Source organism: Artibeus jamaicensis, unplaced genomic scaffold (genome assembly GCF_021234435.1).
Source record: "Artibeus jamaicensis isolate MK-2021 breed Jamaican fruit bat unplaced genomic scaffold, CSHL_Jam_final scaffold_1019, whole genome shotgun sequence".
Taxonomy (NCBI): Eukaryota; Metazoa; Chordata; class Mammalia; order Chiroptera; family Phyllostomidae; genus Artibeus; species Artibeus jamaicensis.
The window spans coordinates 9386630-9406918 of NW_026522025.1; the positions used below are offsets into that span (position 1 = coordinate 9386630).

The 20289-nt window shown below is 42.2% G+C and overlaps 1 protein-coding gene across 16 annotated transcripts in view; it reads left to right on the forward strand.

Annotated features, from left to right (window-relative positions):
* FGGY (FGGY carbohydrate kinase domain containing) overlaps positions 1–19597 on the forward strand; it is a 385020-nt gene extending 365423 nt beyond the window's left edge. For 14 of the 16 annotated variants that reach the window (XM_053655576.1, XM_053655571.1, XM_053655577.1 and 11 more), the window contains 3 exons: positions 14653–14714; positions 19325–19365; positions 19418–19597. In XM_053655576.1, coding sequence (XP_053511551.1) covers positions 14653–14714; positions 19325–19365; positions 19418–19458 — 144 coding nt within the window. In that variant the 3' untranslated portion in view covers positions 19459–19597. Of the gene's footprint in view, positions 1–14652; positions 14715–19324; positions 19394–19417 lie in introns of those variants that run through there. The other 2 variants (XR_008389735.1, XM_037136225.2) reach the window with 2 other exon arrangements.
* Positions 19598–20289: the final 692 nt, after the last annotated feature.

The following is a 20289-nucleotide window of genomic DNA, read 5'->3' on the forward strand; positions in this document are numbered from 1 at the left end:
GGTACCGCCATTGAGCTGATCCATCCACCTTAGACCACAGGTCCTGCAAGTAGCCCCCTCCCATAGCTTTCCATCTGGGTGATGGGAGCACCCCCTCCCCTTGCTCCTTCTGGCCAGGAGCTGGTAATGGCTCCCCACTGTTGCTAGTCATGGGGGGGGTACTAGTCTCTTTTTCTAAACCTTCTTTTCTTTTAATTTTTGTTTGTTAGTTTATTTTGCTCATTAGATTTCTCATATAAGTAAGATCATATGGTGTTTGTCTTTGTCTGACTGGCATATTTCACTAGGCATAAATACTTTCCCAGTCCATCTATGGTTCTAAACTTTCTTTTAAACGATCCTTTTATTAAGTTTCACTTCAGTTACCTGACATGAGTGTCCATCTGTTTCTTGATGGGAACATAATATGTCAGGTCCATTTCTCATTTTGGGGAATAACATCAAACCTCCTTTTTTTATCCAGCCCCATCTTTTTCCTCACACTCAGATAGATGATCTCCTATTTCTTCTCAACCACCAGCTCCCTCAAAGAAAATATAAAGGCCATTAGAAAGACATGTGTCATCAGGTCTAACGTTCTTGTATCCAGTGTTGTGCTGGAGCTGACTCACACCAGCTCACAAGAGCTGACTGTGTGCATTTCCTTCCAGCTCCATGTTCAGTGACATCACAGTAGCAGCCTGAAATTGGCCACAGTAGATGTCTTTACACCATGGAAATTAGCAAATGTTACAATTCAAGTCTTTCTTTTTTGGCAGAGCCAGTTGTTAAACATTTACCAGCACACCAGCACACCCTATCCAGACGAACTTTTTCTCCTTCCTATTTATAGAAAATAGAAAAAATGCCCCACCTATTAGCAGAGCCCCCCACCCCATCTTCCACGGCCTCAGATAGTTTCCTGAGCCCCCAGACTAGTTTGGCCTCCCTCTTACACTCCTGAGTAAGATCTTCATTTCTTTGGGGGACTCTCGGTTCCATGAGTTTAGGGCTCAGAGCTCACAGGTTCGCTGAGGTAGCACAGTTCCTGGCACAATGCCTGGCACACAGTAGGTACTCAATAGCTAATTGTCTTTAACAATAAAACTAACATAATCTGGCTCAAACTTGCCATTTTGGAGAGGGGGAACCTGGGATCAAAAGAAAGGAAGCAACTTATTCAAAGTCACAGAGCCCAGACCAAGATTAATACAGGACCAGAGCCTCCTGATTTCCAGGTCAGTTCTCTTTCCAGTACATCATGTGCTTGTCTATAATTCAGTAACCAGAGGGAAGCAGACTGTATTCCCTATGTCTTGTGAAATCCAGGGCAAGCTCATATTCATAAACACAGCTGACAGAGTTGTTGTTTTCTTTGTTTGTTTTATATGAAAGGCCTGGAAGTCCAACTCAGAAATAAACTCCGTGTTTCTAAACCTAGAAGCTCCTACCGTGTTCATTCCCTGCAGCTCCTATTCTGCTCATTGTTCATCTTCCTTCCCCTCATTAAACAGATGCATCAGCTGGCAATCAGCACTGAATGGTTCCTTCATTCCATGCTCCTTATCACTTCCCTGCCCAGGCAGCATGTCACGTGCAGCACAAGATTAGGAAGTGCTGTCTTTAAATAGTAGCACTCAAGAAAACAGTACAAGATCCTGTGTAGTGCTGGGGTGGGGTTGGATGTAATCATTATATAAATAAAAATAACTCAACTTTTAAGCTATTACTTGTGCCAGGGACTAATGTGATGTTTGCATGCATTTTCTCAATAACTGTATGAGGAATTATTTCTGTTATTTCTGTTTTACAGATGAGTAAATTGAGGCACAAAGAGATTAGCCCAAAGGTACAAATAGCTCAAGCCATTCAGTTAGAAGAGCCAAAGTTTCGATCTAGGCAGTCCAGAGTTTGTGATCTTCATTGTGTGACACTTGACAATGAAGAATATGTTGCCCTGACAGTTAGGAAATACCAAAAAGTACAACTGAGGGAGACCCCAACATTGCTTTACATAGGTGTCACACCCCTGATTCATCCAGCCATCCATCCACCCACCCATCCATCCACTCATTGATTCTTCCATTCTCTCAGCATCTGTGGAACAGTTGTTTGTATTATATCAGTTGCTGGGAACAATGATGAAAATCTGTAGCCTTTAGATTCTTAGGTCTCACAGTCTAGGTGGGGAGATAAATAAACACTTATTCTACTGTGTGTTGGGAAGAATAAGTGGAGGGAAGTGGAGGGAAACCATGGGACTCTGGGGATCCGGAAAAGATTCTAAATCAATTTAAAAGGACACCACAGCGACCTGTCTTGCACTCGCATTCCGTGCCGTTCCCTCTCCCTGGGTGACCTCTGCTTCCTCCCTACCTGCTGGCCTTGCAGTCACCTGGTAGCCCTTCGTGGTTTGGTGCTTTGGTGATCTCCTTGGCATCCCAACTCTTGGCTTCAGAGTCGAACGCTCTACTTGCCTTTCCCTCCTGAAGTTGGTCTGAAATAAATTCTGGCTTAACCAGAGGGACTTCTGTGAGCTAATCTAACGCCAGCCCTAAATGCAAGGTCAGGGTGTCCACCTCCTTCCTCTAACATGGCTCTGGCTTAAATCCACAACAGACATTTAAGGAGTGTAAATGGATGGATGGGTGGATGGATACTCTGTGTCTTATATAATTTGGCTATTTACCAGCCTAAACACAAAGAAATTTACCTAATTACTGACTACCCAATACTCCTTGCAGCTTAATCATTGTGCACTCTCCTAATACCATCACATTTTGGTTCTTTGCTGCCCATTATAGTTCCAGATCTGCTGGCCAAAGAATCTTGCCAGTATGGGAGTTAACTTTGAAGGAGGCAGTGTAAATTTCCAAGATGTTCAGACTCTGAAAGTTTTTGGAATGTTGTACTTTCTCATCTCCCATTAGCTAGATCCACTGTAAACAAAGTATCTCCCTTACATCCGTAAATGAGGCATATCTTGGCTAAATGGTTTTTGTGAATTAGAGATACCAATTGGATTTGGCACTGAGAGAGTATTATTGGTGATTATTGTTGGTCAGTGTGTTTGTTGAAATGGATGGTATATTCTACCCTGGCTATGGAAGAAATTTGAGTCAGGAGTACCTGGATTGAAAGAAAAGGAAAGACTGAGGTTCTGGAAATTACCATGAGGTCAGGGAGGACATTTGGTAAGAATGCTGGGGCAAATGTGAGAATTGGACTAAGTCAGAAAATGACTGTAGAATACTGGAATATAGATAAGTATAGCCATCTAGATGGATGGTAAGTTTCAGTGTATGGCTGTGGGAGTGAAAGCTAAAGCAAAGTAGAGATGAAAGTTCCTGGAGTTGGAAATATATTAAAACCAATGAGACTTAACATTGTTTGGGTCTTGTAAGCAGATGCTGAGCTCTCCCATGAAATGAGAAACATCCAGGTGGATGGGGAAACTGCGACCTAGGCCTTGGCCTTGGCCTCATTTACTGTAGGGAATGTAAGCAAGAGGCTGACAGCGATAGCAGGGGCAGTAGGTATGACTATATCTCTATCATTAGCTGGTAGCACCTCAGAGGAGCAGGGTGTTTGCTTGTAGATGGGGGAATAATTGTCTTGGGATGATAATGAATGAGAGCCAGGAGAATATTGACACCCAACACCTTCCCTCACCCACCCACCCCATGACCTAAAGCATACTGTCTCCACTGATGGATAATTAGTAATAGCAATAATAATCTATACTTTTAAGCATTAGTCCATACAACAGGCTGATGAAACAGATATTTAAGTCCCCATTCTTAAAAATGAAGAAATGGAATCTCAAGAGTGTTAAATGTCAGAGCTAGGATTCAAATTATGATCTGTACATCACCAACACCTTTGTTCCATAGTGTGTGGTTAAGGGTACAGGTTACAAAACTGAACTAACAAGCAAAACGGAGACAGACTCATAGATGGAGAGCAGATGACAGCTAGTGGGGGGTGGGTGGGCAGAGGTGATGGTGGAGGGATTGAGCGAAAAGGATAAAGGACTCATGGACATGGACAACAGTGTGGTGACTGCTGGGGAGAAGGGATATAAGGGGACTAAATAGTAATGGAAAATACAATAAAGATTAAATAAAATTTAACAAAAGAATTTGTAAAAAAAAGACCTCGAAGTTTTGGAACAAAGCATATTAAAATACATACATCTTCTTAGAAAAAAGAAGAGTGCAGATTCCAAAGATGCGTAATTTTATTATCTTTCATTTGGGGGCAGAAAGTAGGTAAAGTATTTAATACAGTGCTGGGCCATAGTAAATGCTCAATAAACGTTAGCTACCATTGTTAGTGTTGTTGAGTTATTGTTGTTATTACTTCTGTTACAGCTTACCGCAATACTTTGCGTCTTTTCAGCCAGACACGTCAGCAGGACCATTTCTTTTTTGATTAGCAATAGATTATTAGATGCGTAATGGCTTGTAGTTTGGGAGTCTGTAATCTGTTTGATGCTCTTAGCAACAAAGAAGCAAGAAGCTTGATGTTTTTGCCACCCTCCAGTACCATGTTTACTGTGACTGAGTTGTAAGGAAACTGTTCCCTGCTAGAGAAACACAAAGGGGTATATTCCCTCTCAGAGTGAGCCTAGTAAAACCCTAATAAAATGTACCATTGGGAGTCATTGGTTTACTTTTCACCTGAGAGTTAATAATAAAAAAATATGTGCATGGAACCAAAGACTGCAGAGTTGGCAAGACTTTAGAAATCATTTAATCCAACCCCCTAATTTCACTGATAAGGAAAGCAAGTCCCAGGGAGGGGAAGGGTCTCACTCAGCATCATGCAGCTGGCAGTAATTTTGTTTTAAAAATTTAATATGAACAGTCTTTTTATATGTCAGTGAGTGTACCTTCCTACCCCTGTGAGAATCATGCCATGACTATAATTGAATTTGTCTTTGACAGTGGAAAAAGCAAGCTTTTAGTGTTTTACAGAGCCCAAAGTCATCAGAGCAAGACAAATTGTCACGAACTAGACATCTGCCTGTGGGTTGTGAGCTCAAGGAATCCCTCAAGGAACAGGCCTGGTCTTACTCATGAGTTAGAGCACGTTTCATATCCCACCTAAGCCACTTACTAGCTCAGGCAAGTCACTGAACCTCTCTGTTTCTACATTGTAAATTTAGATAACAAGACCTCTGTCACAGAATGTTTGTGTGCATTAAATGAAGCGAGATACAGATACACAGTACCTCCCCAATAGACATTCAGTAAGTTTATACTTTGATGGTCAACTAATGCCCTGCTAAAAGCTGGGGCTACATCAAGAAATAAGAAAGCCAAGGACCCTGCCTTCATGGAAGGAAGAGTGGAGGTGAGGGCCACAGAGGAGGAAGTAGACAATAAACAAGGATGCAGGTACACTAACAATATAATTTCAGGTCATGAAGGGTTATAAAGACAAGAAAGTAAAATGCTGTGATAGTATTGGGGGAAGGTGGACTGTTGCAGCTCAGAGCAGCCAATGGTGACCTCGCAGAGATTATAAATGAAAAGGACCTAAATCATATGAAAAAGCTAGACGGTCGAGGATCCCAGGACAGGAGCATGCCTGAGAGAAGCAGGAAGGCCCTGGGCAGGGGCAAGTTGGTCAAGTCAGTCAACAGCCAAATGGCCAGTGGGTCGCCAGCACCTCAAGCACAGTGAACAGGGCGGGAAATGAGGCTGGCGACGTTTTCCCAAGCGCAATCTTGAAGTTCTAGGCTATCCTGCAAAATTTGAATTTCAATAAAAAACCAGTGGGAGTCCATTGCAGTTTTTAGGAATGAGAGACTCTTATATAACAAAGTGTAAATATTTGAACTTTGTCCTTGATTCCGGGCACATGGCTCCTAAAACCCATGGCATCTCTCTGGTGGTAAAAGAGTGTCTTTTATGTACTGAGGAGATGACAGCCGGCTGGGAACCCTCAGATAGCTCCAGCAGGGGGTAGGTTGCCAGAAAGGCCGGGGCCTGATTGAAGAGAGGGCTGGAACTTTCAGCCTCACCCCCTGACCACCAGGGAGAGGAGAGGGGCCGGAGACTGAGTGAGTCATCCATGGCCAATAATTTAATCAGTCATGCCTATGTAATGAAAACCCCCAAACTACAGGGCTTAGAGAGCCGAGGGTGCTGCACCCCAGAGAGGGCATGGAAGCTGCACACACCTGCCCCACCCGATCCCTTGCCCTATGCATCTCTTTTATTTGACTGTTCCACAGTGTATCCTTGACAGTAAACAGGTAATAGTAAGCAAACTGTTTTCTTGCATCGGTGAGCTGTTCTAGCAAGTTATCAAAATTGAGATGGGAGGGCTAGTTACGGGAAACTCTGATTTAAAGCTGGTCAGTCAGAAGTGTGGGAGGCCTGAACTGGTGACTGATACCCGAAGTCTTATGGAACTGAGCCCTTAAATCTATGGAGTCTGTTGCTAACTCTGGGTAGTTAGCTTCAAAATGAAGTTGAATAGTAGGATGCCCAGTTATTCTCTGGAGATTCGGAAAATTAGTTTGATCTGAAGCATAAAGCCCCACACATTTGGTGTCAGAAGTATTGTGGATAAAAACAGCTCAGAGAGATAAAATTTAATCTACCTCATTCACTGATTCATTTCACACAAGTATGGATTGCCCATTCTGACCAGGCACAGTTCTTAGTTCAGTGAGTGAATCAAAGAAAACCCCTGGCCACATGGAGCTTGCATGTTAATGGACAGTAGATACGTGAAGTTTACAGAGTATTTACTTCGTGCTGGCACTGCTCTATGTGCTTTAGGTGAAATAACTCATGGGATCCTAACAACAGTCCTATAAGAAACAAACTATTACCTCCATTTCCAGAAAAGGAAGGAGGCCTAAAGAAGTGAAATAGTTTGTCTGTGACAGTACAACTAACCAATAACTGAGAAAGCCTGACGTGCCACTCTGGAGTCTGCTACTTCTGGCACTGCACTCTCCTTTCTCTCTTTCTAACCGCGCCCCCCCCCCCCCCCCCCCCCGCCCCGAGTGGCCCTGACTACTGTGGGAATGCCAGAGTGGATGGAAGTTAGGAGAGCAGTTAGGAGATGCTAGTCAGAGAGTCTGATACTGCGTTTTCCACAGCGCCGTGCACAGATACTATTATTCCCACTTTATAGATGGAAAAACTGCGGCATTGCACATCCAGTAAATGCAGAGCCCAGATACTAGCCTAACCCTTTTTGTTTCTGAAACCCAATATCTTTCCACTAGCATTTCCATTTCCTGCAGAATTGGAGAGCTTCCACACCTCCACCCCACCTTTATGATCAAAAGACTATATTTTAGAATCAAGATTAGAGAACTGGGCATTTAAATGCTTATTTCTGTTTAGTAGGCATATCGCTGAAAACTAAATAAAATATAAATATGTCAGCATATATTTATACACATATAGGATGTTGTTTCTTTCCTAATTTTTAAATTGAAATGCAGTATGCATAAAGTGCAATATACAGATCTTAAATATATAATTTGATGAAATTCACATTATATAAATGTGCACCCCCATGTAATCAACACCCTAAACAAAACATGTGCGCATACGTAAGTACGTAGGTGGGTAGATTGATAGAATTTAACATTATAACTGAGTACGAGTCTTCATATCATAATGATGAAGTCTTCTCCCACTCTTTCCTTTCTGTCCTCCCTTCCTGATTCTAAATCGACATTATTGTCTCCAGTGCATGAGGTTACACAGAATAGCAGATGTGGGTCAGAAGATGACTGTGTCAAAAATGAAAACAAAACAAATAAATAAAAGAACAACTGGCCATTTCTTTGTGCTTCTTGGAGGAAAATCACACTGCTATCCTTTCTGTTTTTCTGTGGAGGGGTCATGTGCCTCAGCCCACACGTTAGCGTGTGAACTTGGTGTTCCAGTAAAATGAGTCAGAGTGCCTCAAGAAAGCAGATTCATGTATTTCAAGCTATGTGTCAGCATCTCTTAAAAAAAGGTACAGTGTACTGCAGTGGCATGTCTCACACACGCGCGTGCACACACACTCATTCTCACCAATCACCCAGGTAATAAGCAGCAGAGATGGGGTTTAAACTTGATCCTAGGGGACTGAAGGATGAGGCTTTGACATTACAGTGAGGTATAGGACCCTTGGGCTAAGGGCCAGGCAAAGTCCTGGAGACAGAAACTGGCTTGAATTCTGCTTGTACTACATATTCCTTAATGACCTTGGGTGAGTTTGTTATATTCTTTACTTCCTTGATTCATAATGTGGGACTAGATGATGAAGATATCTGTGTCAGAAAGTCATTTTGAGGATTAAAAAGGTCATGTACATAAGCAATTAGCATGGTGCACAGCCCAGAGTTAGCACCTGGGAAATGTTGGTTAAACCAGTAGTGTAGCAGTGGTCATGGAAATGGTCTGCTCAGTCAGAATGCTCACTCAATATTTCTTCCATCACACACCCTGTCGGTGAGAAAAACTTGAGCCTGTATCCTCGATACATGGAAAGTTATTTAATAAAAGGTGTAGGTAGACCTGTTCTCTGCTTGTAGATTATATACATTACAAAACAGGTGAAACACAGCTGTCTTCACACTAACATTATGAAGCAGCTAAAGGTACCCTATACATCTATGGCCTGTGGCCAGTTACTTTTGAAATGATTTTTTAAATTACTTTTTTAAAAGATTTTACTCATTTATTTTTAGAGAGAGGGAAAGGGAGGGAGAAAGAGGGAGAGAAACATCAGTGTGTGGTTGCCTCTTATGTGGCCCCAACTGGGGACCTGGCCCACAACCCAGGTAGGTGTCCTGACCGGGAATCGAATTGGCGACCCTTTGGTTTGCAGCCCTCACTCAATCCACTGAGCTATACCAGCCAAGGCTAAAATTACTTTTGATGCTTTCTAAATGCTTGTGTTTGTGCCTGTATATTTTTATCTCAAACAGTAATCTTGATGATTTTTCCCCAATCCTTACCTGAGTAGGTCTTCAGTGTTTTTACAGTATGAAGAGCTAATACCAAATAAAAGTGTCACTATTTTCTTATTTTCTTGAGTCTGAATTGTCGCCATTACCTTTAAACCATTGACTGAGTCTTTTTCAACTGGTTGCCCATTTTGTGTGGGTTAGTTTAATAAACTCGACAATGCCTGTGAATCCCTAGACCTTGTAACTGACAACACACAGCAGATCCCTGGCAGCTGTGGACCGAGGAGCATGTGCCATGCTGTTGTCTCCTCGGTGATGGAGAGCTCCCGTTGTTGGGAAACTTCATATACTTTACGTGGCTCATGACCACATGATGTGGGGGACAAACTAATGGATCTGGTGATAATCTGCATATTAAGTGGTGGTCAGGCTGAATTAATTTCCTTAGACTAAAAATCATATAAATGGCACTTCCAATATTTTCTTCTGGAACCCTAATGCAATATCTTGAGCACGCCCTGGAGTGCATGTGTGCCACTTTAGAAACACTGGCTTAGATGACCCTACATTGTCCCTGTTGTGAAAATCACTGCCCCTTCATTCAGCCACTGAGCCATCACGAACCAAGCACCTGTACTGCAAGGACGTGTCAGGCCTGAGAGGTACAGCGACCTGGTCCCTCCCTTTAGGGACCTCACAGTATACCTTCCACAACTGCAGGTCCTGGCTATTCCCTGTAGTTTGCGTCTCTGGACACTGCCAGGCTTGTGGTGCCCTTTGGTGCCTAAGTCTAGACTTCCCAATAGTCTTCTTAATGCCTTAAGGCCATTGTTCCTCTTCCCCTGGGGTGGAGAGAAGGTACCAGGTTCTCCAATCCCCGGGTTAGTGTGCCTGCCACCTACGCAGTCCTCATCTTCTCCATGGGTACTGAGGAGCCCTTCTTTTTTGTAACCTAATTTCTGTAGTCACTCACCCCAGTGCAGCCTAAGGCCCTCTTTGGTAGCTCCCAAACCAGACCATATGCATGAGAAGTGGGTGTTTCCCGTGCCCACAAAGGCCTGGTGATCGCCAACGCGGCTCCCAGAGAAGTGGTAAGCAGTGTGTGCAGACTGGGAGCTCGGCCTTGACCCAGCAGGGAAGGGTCACAACCCATCAATGGCTCCTTTCATGGCCATGGCACAGGGCCCCTATTTTTTCCCTACAGAAACCCTTCACTTGCTTTCAGAAGTAACGATCAAATGTGAACTTTCATGGTTTATTTATAGCTCTGCCTTAGAGAAAGAAAAGAAGTGATTAAAATGCGATTTTACAAAATATTTTGTTTTTTAAAAAGCTTTCATTGTGTGGGCAAAAAGGAAAGAGAAAAGTCACTGCATTCATTGTGCCGTCTAGACTCTCAAACAAAGAGGTAGCGTGCTGCAAATTAAGATTGTCCGGCTCCTGCTGCTGACAAAAAGTATGAAATTTGAGGCCAACTTCAAATAGACCCTTTTGAACAGAAATATACTGAGGGGGAGGGGTGACTATATTTAGCACGTGTCAGCATTTCCATAATAAATCGGTATTGTTATGCTGTGGTAATTTCCAGATTTATTGCAGCCAGTGGGTTCACGAGGTTTCTGTTTTATGTTAATTATTTGGAGAAATTAGAAAACTCAGCAGTGCTATTTCTGGTGACAGCACTGGTTCTCTGGGCAGTCTCCTTATTGTGTCAAATGCCCGTGATGAGTCCTGCCCCCCAGGAGAGAGGAGAGTGAGCACGAGCCATCCTGACTGCCTGTAAGCATGACTTTTTTTTAGAAGATAGTATATTTTTATTTTCCTTAAAACTACCAAACCACTATATGCCACTGTAGAAAATGTAGAGAACACACACACACACACAAAGAGAGAGAAAAAATTACCCAGATTACCCATGCTCTTGAACCTGTTAACATTTTAATATATGTTGGTCCAATGTTTATTGTGCACACATATAAACAAACACAGTTCTTGAGATAAACTTGAGAGGCAGCTGTGTTTTGTGTTCCCACTGCCCTTTTACATTTTTGCAGCTATTTTTTCTCTGCCTTGGTTAAAAATTCTGATGGTTCCACTACTTTCTTGGGTATATACAAAGTCACTTAGATAATACAAGTTTTATGATCCCTTAAGTTATAAGACATAGCCAAAATTCAAAAATTAGAATGTCAAGGAACACACAATAATCATGGCTTCAATTATCACGTAAAGATGAGCTATCTCTCCACTCCCCCAGCTGGGTCTGTTTCAAATGAGAGGAGGTGGCTGTGATCGGTCTTCTTTCTTCCTCGTTCACTTTCTTTCCAGCATGTTACCTTTCCTTATTCCTCTGAGGCGGTTGGAGGGTGTCAGCGAAGAGAGGCTGGGGGTGTAGGAAAGTTCTTTAATCATCCTTGTCATCAATGGGCTTCATGCTCTCTTGGCCTAATGGGTGTTTATAGGCTCCATCATAGATTTTCCAGGGGGACCCCCACTTCTGGAAATGAGTGTCTTGTCCTTGTTAATGCTTCTCTATTCTAGTAGAAGGCTTACTCTTCTCTTGAGCCTCTGGGAATCCAGTAGTTTTTCTCAAGCTTCTTTGTGCAGACTTGTTCTCTGCCTCAGCAGGTGTCCACATCGGACAGTATCTAAGACAACCCATGACAGCCCTTTCACACATGAGCCAGGGTAGGGTCTGCGGGAAACAGTCATGCCTTTTGGAGTCTGACAGACTCTGGCAGTGCTGGCTGACCCTGGTGCAACCGTCCCTTCACTTCGACACTGAAGCACCAACCAGCCTTTTTCTTACAGACAGAAGTCACACCCAGTCCACTGTGTCCCAGCAAGTTCCCTGTTGGTCTCCGAGAAGCCCTGCTTCTCTTGACTTATGAAGGGGGAGACTCCTCTGAGCCCTTCCCTAGAAGGAGGCCTGATGCACAATAAACCAACAGCTGTCTCCTAAAAATCCAGCTCTTTTTCTGACTCTCCATGTGAATGAAAGGTTTAAGAGTTGATTCATGGGTCCTTGACGACCCCTTTTTCAAAATCTTCAGGGTGGCCTTTTCCCAGCTCACTTTGGTGTCTTATGTCTATCATTCTTAGATCTCCGCCAAAACTTCTATTTGAGCGTTCTGTCACATGTATGATCTCTAAGTTCATCCATCACATCCTTTCCCCAAATGTGTACCCTATACGAGATGCCGAGTTTGGCCATGGAAATAACTGTGACAGTTCCTGTCTTTTAGGAGCTCGCAGTGTAACTGGGGAGACTGGCGTGCTAACCGAAAACCGCAGAGCCGTGTCATGATGGCCGAAAGCACAAGTTGCTATGGGAGCAGAAACCTCAGTCTAGGAAGGAGGCAGGTAGCAGGATGAGTCAGAAAAAATCTCCGTGGAGTAGATAGCTGAGCCAAGTTCAATGCTCAATTCTGTGCTTTTTTGAGAAACAAAATAACCTCTTTTAAAACCTTTGAAATCTGTTGCTGGTGTTTCTCAAAAACAAGCAGAAGTGGTGTGAAGAAAGGAAGAAGGAATTCCAGGTCTGCCTGTTCCACACAGCAGTTAAGTGGGGACCTTCTGCGATACAAATTTCCTGGGTCCCACCCATGGGAACAGTGCCGGACAGCTGTCTCTAGCCTGAGGCCCAAGCTTGACCAAGAAGAAGAATTCCCTGAGGGTACTTTCAAGAGTTAGGAGAGGGAGAAGAGGGGGTCCTCCCTAAATCACAGCAGAGCCGGGCTCTAAAGGATGAAGCGAGGGCAAGACGGGCGAGTAAGTGGGAGGTTAGCCGTCGGCATTGCTGAGGACATCTTAGCAAGACAGAGGATTTACTTTAAGGGACTCAGGACTTAGTCTATGAAGGAAAATGTTCTGACACATGTTGGGGTGAACAGAGCCCTTAAAATATCCTTGGTAAGTGGGAGGCCAGTGATCTTACTCAGGCATAAGTGACTATTTGCCCCCTCACAAAATGGCCCCAGGCAGCCCTTTTTCAGTTTTGTCCTTTCTCCATAATTTTGTTTTCAATAATTTTTAAATAATTTGCAAAGTTCCCTCCTTACTTAGGGCTGCCATTGCCTTTCTGCCGTCCATGCGCTCACTGCTCTGAGCGTCCCTCATCTGCCCCACTCAGCACTTTTAAATCCACTGAGGGCAGATAGCTACTTCTGAATGTTCTTGCCATCCTTGGGGAAGAGTTGGTAGGGCATCCCACATGAGTGGAGATCTGCATAAGTGATTAGCAGATGAAGAAGTTTTCCCATTTCCTAACTCTTAAATAACTATTAAAAAGAAGTTTATCTGCTTTCAACATAGATTTATCACATTCCATTTTGATCATGGTAAATGTCTTTTTCATTCTACGATGAGCTTCTTGATGAAAGGACCCATCTCTGTATTCTGTATATACATGAGTGCTGTGCTTGGCCCAGGGAAGGGGCTTGATATGTTTTATGAATATTCTAGGTGCTGAGATTAAGAAGCAAACAGAAAAGCCCTGGCCTCATGTAGCTTATATTCTGGTTAGGGTAAGGACTGGAGAAGGCAGATAAGGCACACATGAACCAGTAAATACATAGCATGTCAGAAGGCACTTAATGATAAATAATAAATGTGTGAGTGTGTGTGTCTGTGTGTGTGAGTATAACAATCACAGGTGGCAAGGATGAGCAGGGGCCACTTGGATGTGTTTAGAAGATGCCCAGGGTCCCTCAAATTCTGTGTGGTAGTTAGCTTTTTACATCTTCCCACACCCTGCTAGCACGTAAAGTTTCCCTAGGACAAAGAGCATGTTTTATGCAAGTCTGTGTCCCCAGCACAGTGTCTGGTACATAGTGAGTAATTAATAAATATGTGAAATAAGAAGTGGTGCATGTGTGACCTCAGAATGACTACATTCTTAATAATAAGATTTCAGTAGCTGTCCCTAAGACAGGGCCTATTCTGAGGACCTTTGTCATGCTATTACTCGCAATCTCCCCAGTCAAGTCTCCTGGACTCCAAAGTGTGGGTTCACTCCATTCTCCTTAACTTTCCCATAGCTTTAACAGCACCGGGAGCCTGCCCACAGAAACCTAACCATTTCAGTTGCATAATGGAGCCAACACAATCTGTGGTTGATGTTGATGCTGTACACGCTAGACCATGTCCACCCAGACGCTGCCATTCACCGTCTGCCTGATTGCTCCGCTGTAAAGACAAGCATGTTCTAAAGTCACATTCTGGAACTAAAGTCAGCTTTTCCTACCCAGAGGTCATGTGTCAGTACTCACAATTTCAGACTGCTGGGGGAAAAAAAACAAAGGTGAAATGAAGGGGCCTAAATGTTGTATCCTATAGTGCAGGTGCAAAGTGAGTTCCATTCAGTTATTGTTGTCTTAAGTAGACAAGGTGCTCAGTGGCTGATTATGTTGCCTTCTTAAGCACAGGTGTCCAGGCAATGAGAAGGGGAAATAATTCTCTCCCACCATTCCCTGCAAGTGATCACAGAAACTTTACCTTCTGGGCTGTCTGTCCCCTGGAGGCCTCAACACACAACCATTTATTAAGCCCGGGCTTTGTGCTCATAGATAAAACTTTCACTGTTTGTTGGGGCTTTATTCCCATTACCAGAGAAAATAAGTTGAAAAAAGTGGACCAACTGAATATGTTAATGGGAAATGAATTCTAATTAGAATCTCTTGCCTGGGACAAGCCTCACTTTTGTTTTAGCTTTCCAACTCTGTTCTTTTTTACAGGAGGCCATGGCAAGAATGAGCAAAGTTGGGGAAGTTGTGTTTCCCAGACTTGAGGATAAAAGGTAAGTTTATATTTTTTATACTCACAGTGCTAAGGAATGAAAGCATATAAACACACGCAACTCTAAGAGCTGGAATAAACCTCGGAGGTCAGCTAATCCAGTCCTTTCATTTAATAGTTAATAAAACTAAGTCCCAGAGATATAAAGTCACTTTCAGTTACCTTTGATCGCAAAGCTGGTTAGGACCAGACCTGGGAGTCAAATAGAGACTTCTGAATGCTGAGACCATGTTCTTTTGCCTGGGCCATTAGCAGCATGTCTGGCCTCCTCTGTTCTGAAACATGAATCTCTCGTATCTTCCATCAGAGGACAGAGAAGCATCTGTCCATTCTTTCACCCTTTGCATCACTTGGCATTGAGGGCTATATCATGACCTTGATTGGTATTTTAACCCCAAGTCACAAATCACTAATTTATTGAGCTCCTAGTATATTCAAAGCATCATGCTTACTGGCCTTAGATTTAGAGAGGAATAAGATACAATATTACTTATGCACAAAGATCATTTCAGAACAAAGGGGTAAGTTCTACATAGCAGTCCAAGGAATTAAGGAATGTGACCCTGCAGGAGGTGAGAAGAGATTAAGTGTAACTGACTTTTTAAATGCTTTTAAAAAATTGTCAGATAGGACAAGACAAGTAGAAGGAATGACAGGCAAAGTTATAAAGGTGAGAGCAGCCCAGTATGTCAGGTAACCATAAACAGCTCATCATTCTGAAATGTGAAGTATGTGAGGGAGTAGGCAGGCTCACCTCTCGGGCAGTTTTCAGACTTTATCCTGCAGTCAGAATGGAGATACCAAATTTGCAGTGGTCAGACCCAATCAGATGCAGATTTTAGGAAGATTCCTCTTAGAGGATGAATCAAAGGACCTAAGGGTAGAAGCAAAGAGATCAGATGGAAGGCTTTGTCAAAAATGCAGGTGACAGATGAAAAAGATCTACTAAGTCATGGGTAGTCAGTTTAAAGATGAAAGAACAGTGTGCGAGGGGCCTTTTATAATTTTTGAAAAGTATTTGAGGTTGAGACTTAAAAGCAAAATTCACCTTGTGTAATGGACAGACAAAGCTGCTGACCCCACCAAAGCACAGCCAGTATTCGACACAGTTGGAAATATCCATGGACAAAGTAATCTAATTTATGTTTATTATCTTAAAGAAGGTCTCCAAATGAAGTTGGGCTGTTAGCCCCTGTAAATAGAAACCCCTCTCTAAATACAGGGCTGAGAGGACCAACGCTGGGAGCACAACTCGGGAACAGTGAGAGATCTGAGATCCCATATAGGGCAGCCATGGGCTGGCTGCATCTCTCTTTTGTTGAAATTAGAAACAGATTATTCTTCCCTATGTCTTCTCTGACCCTCTCAAGACTTTTGAGGGGAGTCTGTTTTTAAGTTCTTGCAATAAATTCATGGGCTCGTTTTGCAAGGAATCCTTAGCTTCTTGCTGTCTGCTGGGAAACCTTTGTGGAGGAGGCTCACACAGTACTCTAGCACCATCTGCAGGCTGCCTGAAGATCTGCAAGTAGAAAGTGAGCCAGTTTCCCTACGACTGACTCTCACATCTCCACCTTGTCTCAAATCACATTGTTATCTGTAAGGAACATGTACTTAGGTCTGTACCACACAAAATCAACTGACTGAGTGTGGGGAGAATTCACTTGATTTTAAAAGTCAGGATCCCAGAAAGCATAATCTAGTGACTATGGTTCAATATACCTTTTAAGATGACCCCAAACCTCATCCAAATTTATCTGTGATCTTAGAGCAGTTTATTCAAAGTGCCCTAGGAATTTTTTTCATCCAAAGGAATTAACAGAATAAAAAAGCATCCCACAGAATGAGAAAAAATATTTGTATATCATGTATCTGATAAAGGATTAATATCCAGAATATTTAGAGAACTTTTAAAACACAACAACAAAAATAAACAACTCAAATAAAAAGTGGCAAAGGACTTGAATAGACATTTTTCCAAAGAATATATGGGTTATGAATGTATGAAAAATGCTCAATATGTCTAGTCATTCAGGAAATGCAAATCAAAAATATGAGAAACCACCTCATACTCTTTGTGATGGGAACTATCAAAATATCTCTATATATACCAAGTGTTGACAAAGATCTGGGGCAGCTGGAAACCTGCACACTATTTGTATAAATAAAAATGGTGTGGCCACTGTGGAAAATAGTATGGTGGTTCCTCAAAAATTAAAAATAGAATTACCACTTGACTTGGGATGGCGAACACACAATACAGTACACAGATGATGTGTTGTAGAATTGTGCATCTGAAACCTGTATGATTTTGTTAACCAGTGTCACCCCAATAAACTCAATTAAAAGGGAAAAGTAGAATTATTATACAGTTCAGAAATTCCATTTCTGGGTAAAGAACTGAAAGCTGGGGTTCAAAGAGATGAACCATGTTCATAGCAGCATAATTCACAGTAGCTAAAACAGAGAAGTAACTCAAGCATCCATTCATGATGGGCAAACAAAATATGTTTTGTTTCATTCTTACAAAGGAATGAGTCTGACATATGCCACAACGTGGACAAACCTCGAGGACATTACTTTAAAGGAGTAAGCCCATCACAAAAAGACAGATACTGTATGATTCCACTTCTCTGAGATAATTAGAGTAGTCAAAATTATAGAGACAGAAAGTAGAATGTGGTTGCCAGAGGCTGGGGCGAGCAGGAAGTGGGGATTATTGTCTAATGGGATGGAGTTTCAGTTTCGAAGATGAGAAGAGTTCTGTGGACGGATGGTGGTGATGGTTGCACAATAAATAATGTGAGTGTTCTTAATGCCACTACACCATACACTTAAAAATGGTTAAAGTGGCAAATTTCACGTTCTGTGTATTTTACCAAAGTAAAACAAATGAATAAAAAGCACAGAGAAAAAACATGGTTTGGACCTCCGCTTCCTGTGTGTGAAAAAGGAAAAACATCCATCTCTTGGTATTCTAGGATAATAAAACTATGTAAGACATTAGTTCACATTTATTAGCTCATGGGGTATATCTTGTTGATTATTTTGCTTAAGATTTTTGTTACTGTCTTACATCAGAGAAACTGAGGCTCAGACAATTTTTTTAAGTTGCTCAAAGTCATCCAGGTTTCTCTGCCCACAAAGCCAATGTTTTTCCACTGTACAAAGAATGAGGCCAACAAAGTTGCTGCCAAGTCACCAGTATTAAAATTGGATGTCTTCAAGTACATGAGAAGCTCCCTTGTTGCAGTTTCAAGAATCCCAAGTTAGGAAGTCCATCTCATAGAATGAAAGAATTGCTTAGCATTAAATTGTCATAGAGTGTCATTAAAAGAAGAAAATTGCTATTTCCAAAATCATTCTATAATTTATAAATTGAGAGACTCACAGAGTGGGTTTTAGTAGAACCCACATATATCTAGATTAATAATATTGGAATATTAATTTTTTTTAAAAGTACTTACCTTAACCAGCACTGATACCACTTAGTATGAGCCAGGCAGTATTCTAAGTGCTTTTCATAGATTACCTCATTTAATTCACGCTACAGCTCTTCAGATAGATCCTATAATTATCATTTACAAATGGAGAAATTTAGGCACAAACAGATTAAGTAACATATCCCAGGTCACTCAGCTGTGTGATAGAGCAAGTGACAGAGCAAGCTGCGATTCAAACCCAGGCTTTGGAGTCTGCCTCTTAAAGCTGGGTTTGGCCCTGTGCAGCCCTGAGTTACCATGATGCTTAAAGTAGAAATGCTTGTGGGGAGGGAACTCCTGTTAATCTATTCAGGATGTTTTCAAGCAGAAGTTGCAGAGCTGTTCTTATAACCTTTCTCCCCCAATTAACGAGCTTGCACCAAAGATCCCTCATGCAGACTTCCTTTCAGAACATCCAAGAATCTACCAAGACATGCTAACCTGGCTTCACCAACCCCTCCTCACCCCATGTCAGCTCCTCCCAAGCAGGAGGAGTGAGGCCGTCTGACTCATCGCCAACACCAGGTTCTGAGAGGTTTCCCCTGGAGAGTCAGCTGAAGAGGACAGGGAGGGCCAGGTCTACTATGGGATTGCCTGGGAAGTGGGGCACAGCCGCGGGAAAGGCATTAGTCACATTTTCATGGGGTTTGATTCCCAGATAAAACAGTCTGCAAAGGAAATGGAGGTATGGAATCTGCAAAGGGCAATTCAGATGTTTAGTCTTGTCCCTGGTGAGGCTGTGGTTGTAAACCAGTTGTCAAACCTGGGGCTGGCCATGTATGAAATATTTGTTGAAGCTGGAAATGTGAAAGGTCCAGAGACCTTCAGTACATTACAGAAGAGGCTGTGAAGTCAGACAGACCTGAGTGTCCATTCCAGCCCTGCTAATTTTTATACTACTTAGATACACCTTTCTGAGCAAATGTCCTTACTCATAAAATCAAGATGATAACACTCTATGTAGGTCAGAGATACTAGAGATAATAATGACCATTGCTCAGGAAACTATAAGCATTGAAAAAAATGGGGGTGTCTGGAAAACCATAACAGATATAGTTGCATTCTAAATGTAAGGGGAAGCTGCGTAAGAGTTTGTCTGAGATCACTTAACATATTCATTTGTTTCCCACAGGTATTATGACAAGAAGTATCAAGTATTCCTGAAGCTGGTTGAACACCAGAAGGAGTATGCAGCGATCATAACAGACTACCATGCACAAATTCTAACACCAGAAGGAGTATGCAGCGATCATGAACAGGGACTGACCAGTGCCAGTGGCAGAAGGTTTTCTGGCATTGAACTGCAGACCTCTGTCATTTCATCTTATATTCAGAACCTTTAGGTATCATTGTATCATGCTGTATTGTCTTTTAATAAAGAAAACCAAGACATTTGCAACCATAACTAGAGCCTTCCATTTCAGAGTCCCTCCATTATGTACTTGGCAGTCTCCATGGGCACCATCATGCAGGTGGGAGTTTGGTGTGGGATCAGAGGGTCTCCTGTAGAATTAGATCTCAGGGATCATTCAGTGCAGGGGAACCTGTGCTCGCTAATCAATTCAATGTCAGGCATTAAAGGAAACCATTGCTTTAGGTAGGACATCTAATGTTTATTCTACAAGCGGCTAAAAGCTGCTGTTCACTTTTTTTTGGAAATAATTTCAAACTTACAGGAAAGCTGCAAAAATAAGAATTATACAAGGAACAGCCAATTACCTAACTTTTATGTTTTAACATTTTACCTCATTTGCTTTATTGCCTGCATGTTCTCTCTCTGTACACACACATTTTTTAGGAGTCACTTGAGAGTAAATTTTAGTAAATTTCACTTTTATATAGCACTTTTGTTTAATCTGCCATTCATCTTCCAGTTTTGTCAGTAACTCAATATGTCCTTTCTGGCACTTTTTCCTTCTCGTACAGGATCCAGTCTAGAATCAGATATTGCATGGAATTGCAAAATCGTCATCTTGCAATCATCGTGTTGAAGATATAGGTACAGGCAGGAATCGTCAGGGGATCCAGGAGGGACTTTTGATGAGTAACAGGATGTATGCATGTTCTTAAAATGTCTCCTCACAGATTGTTTATGAG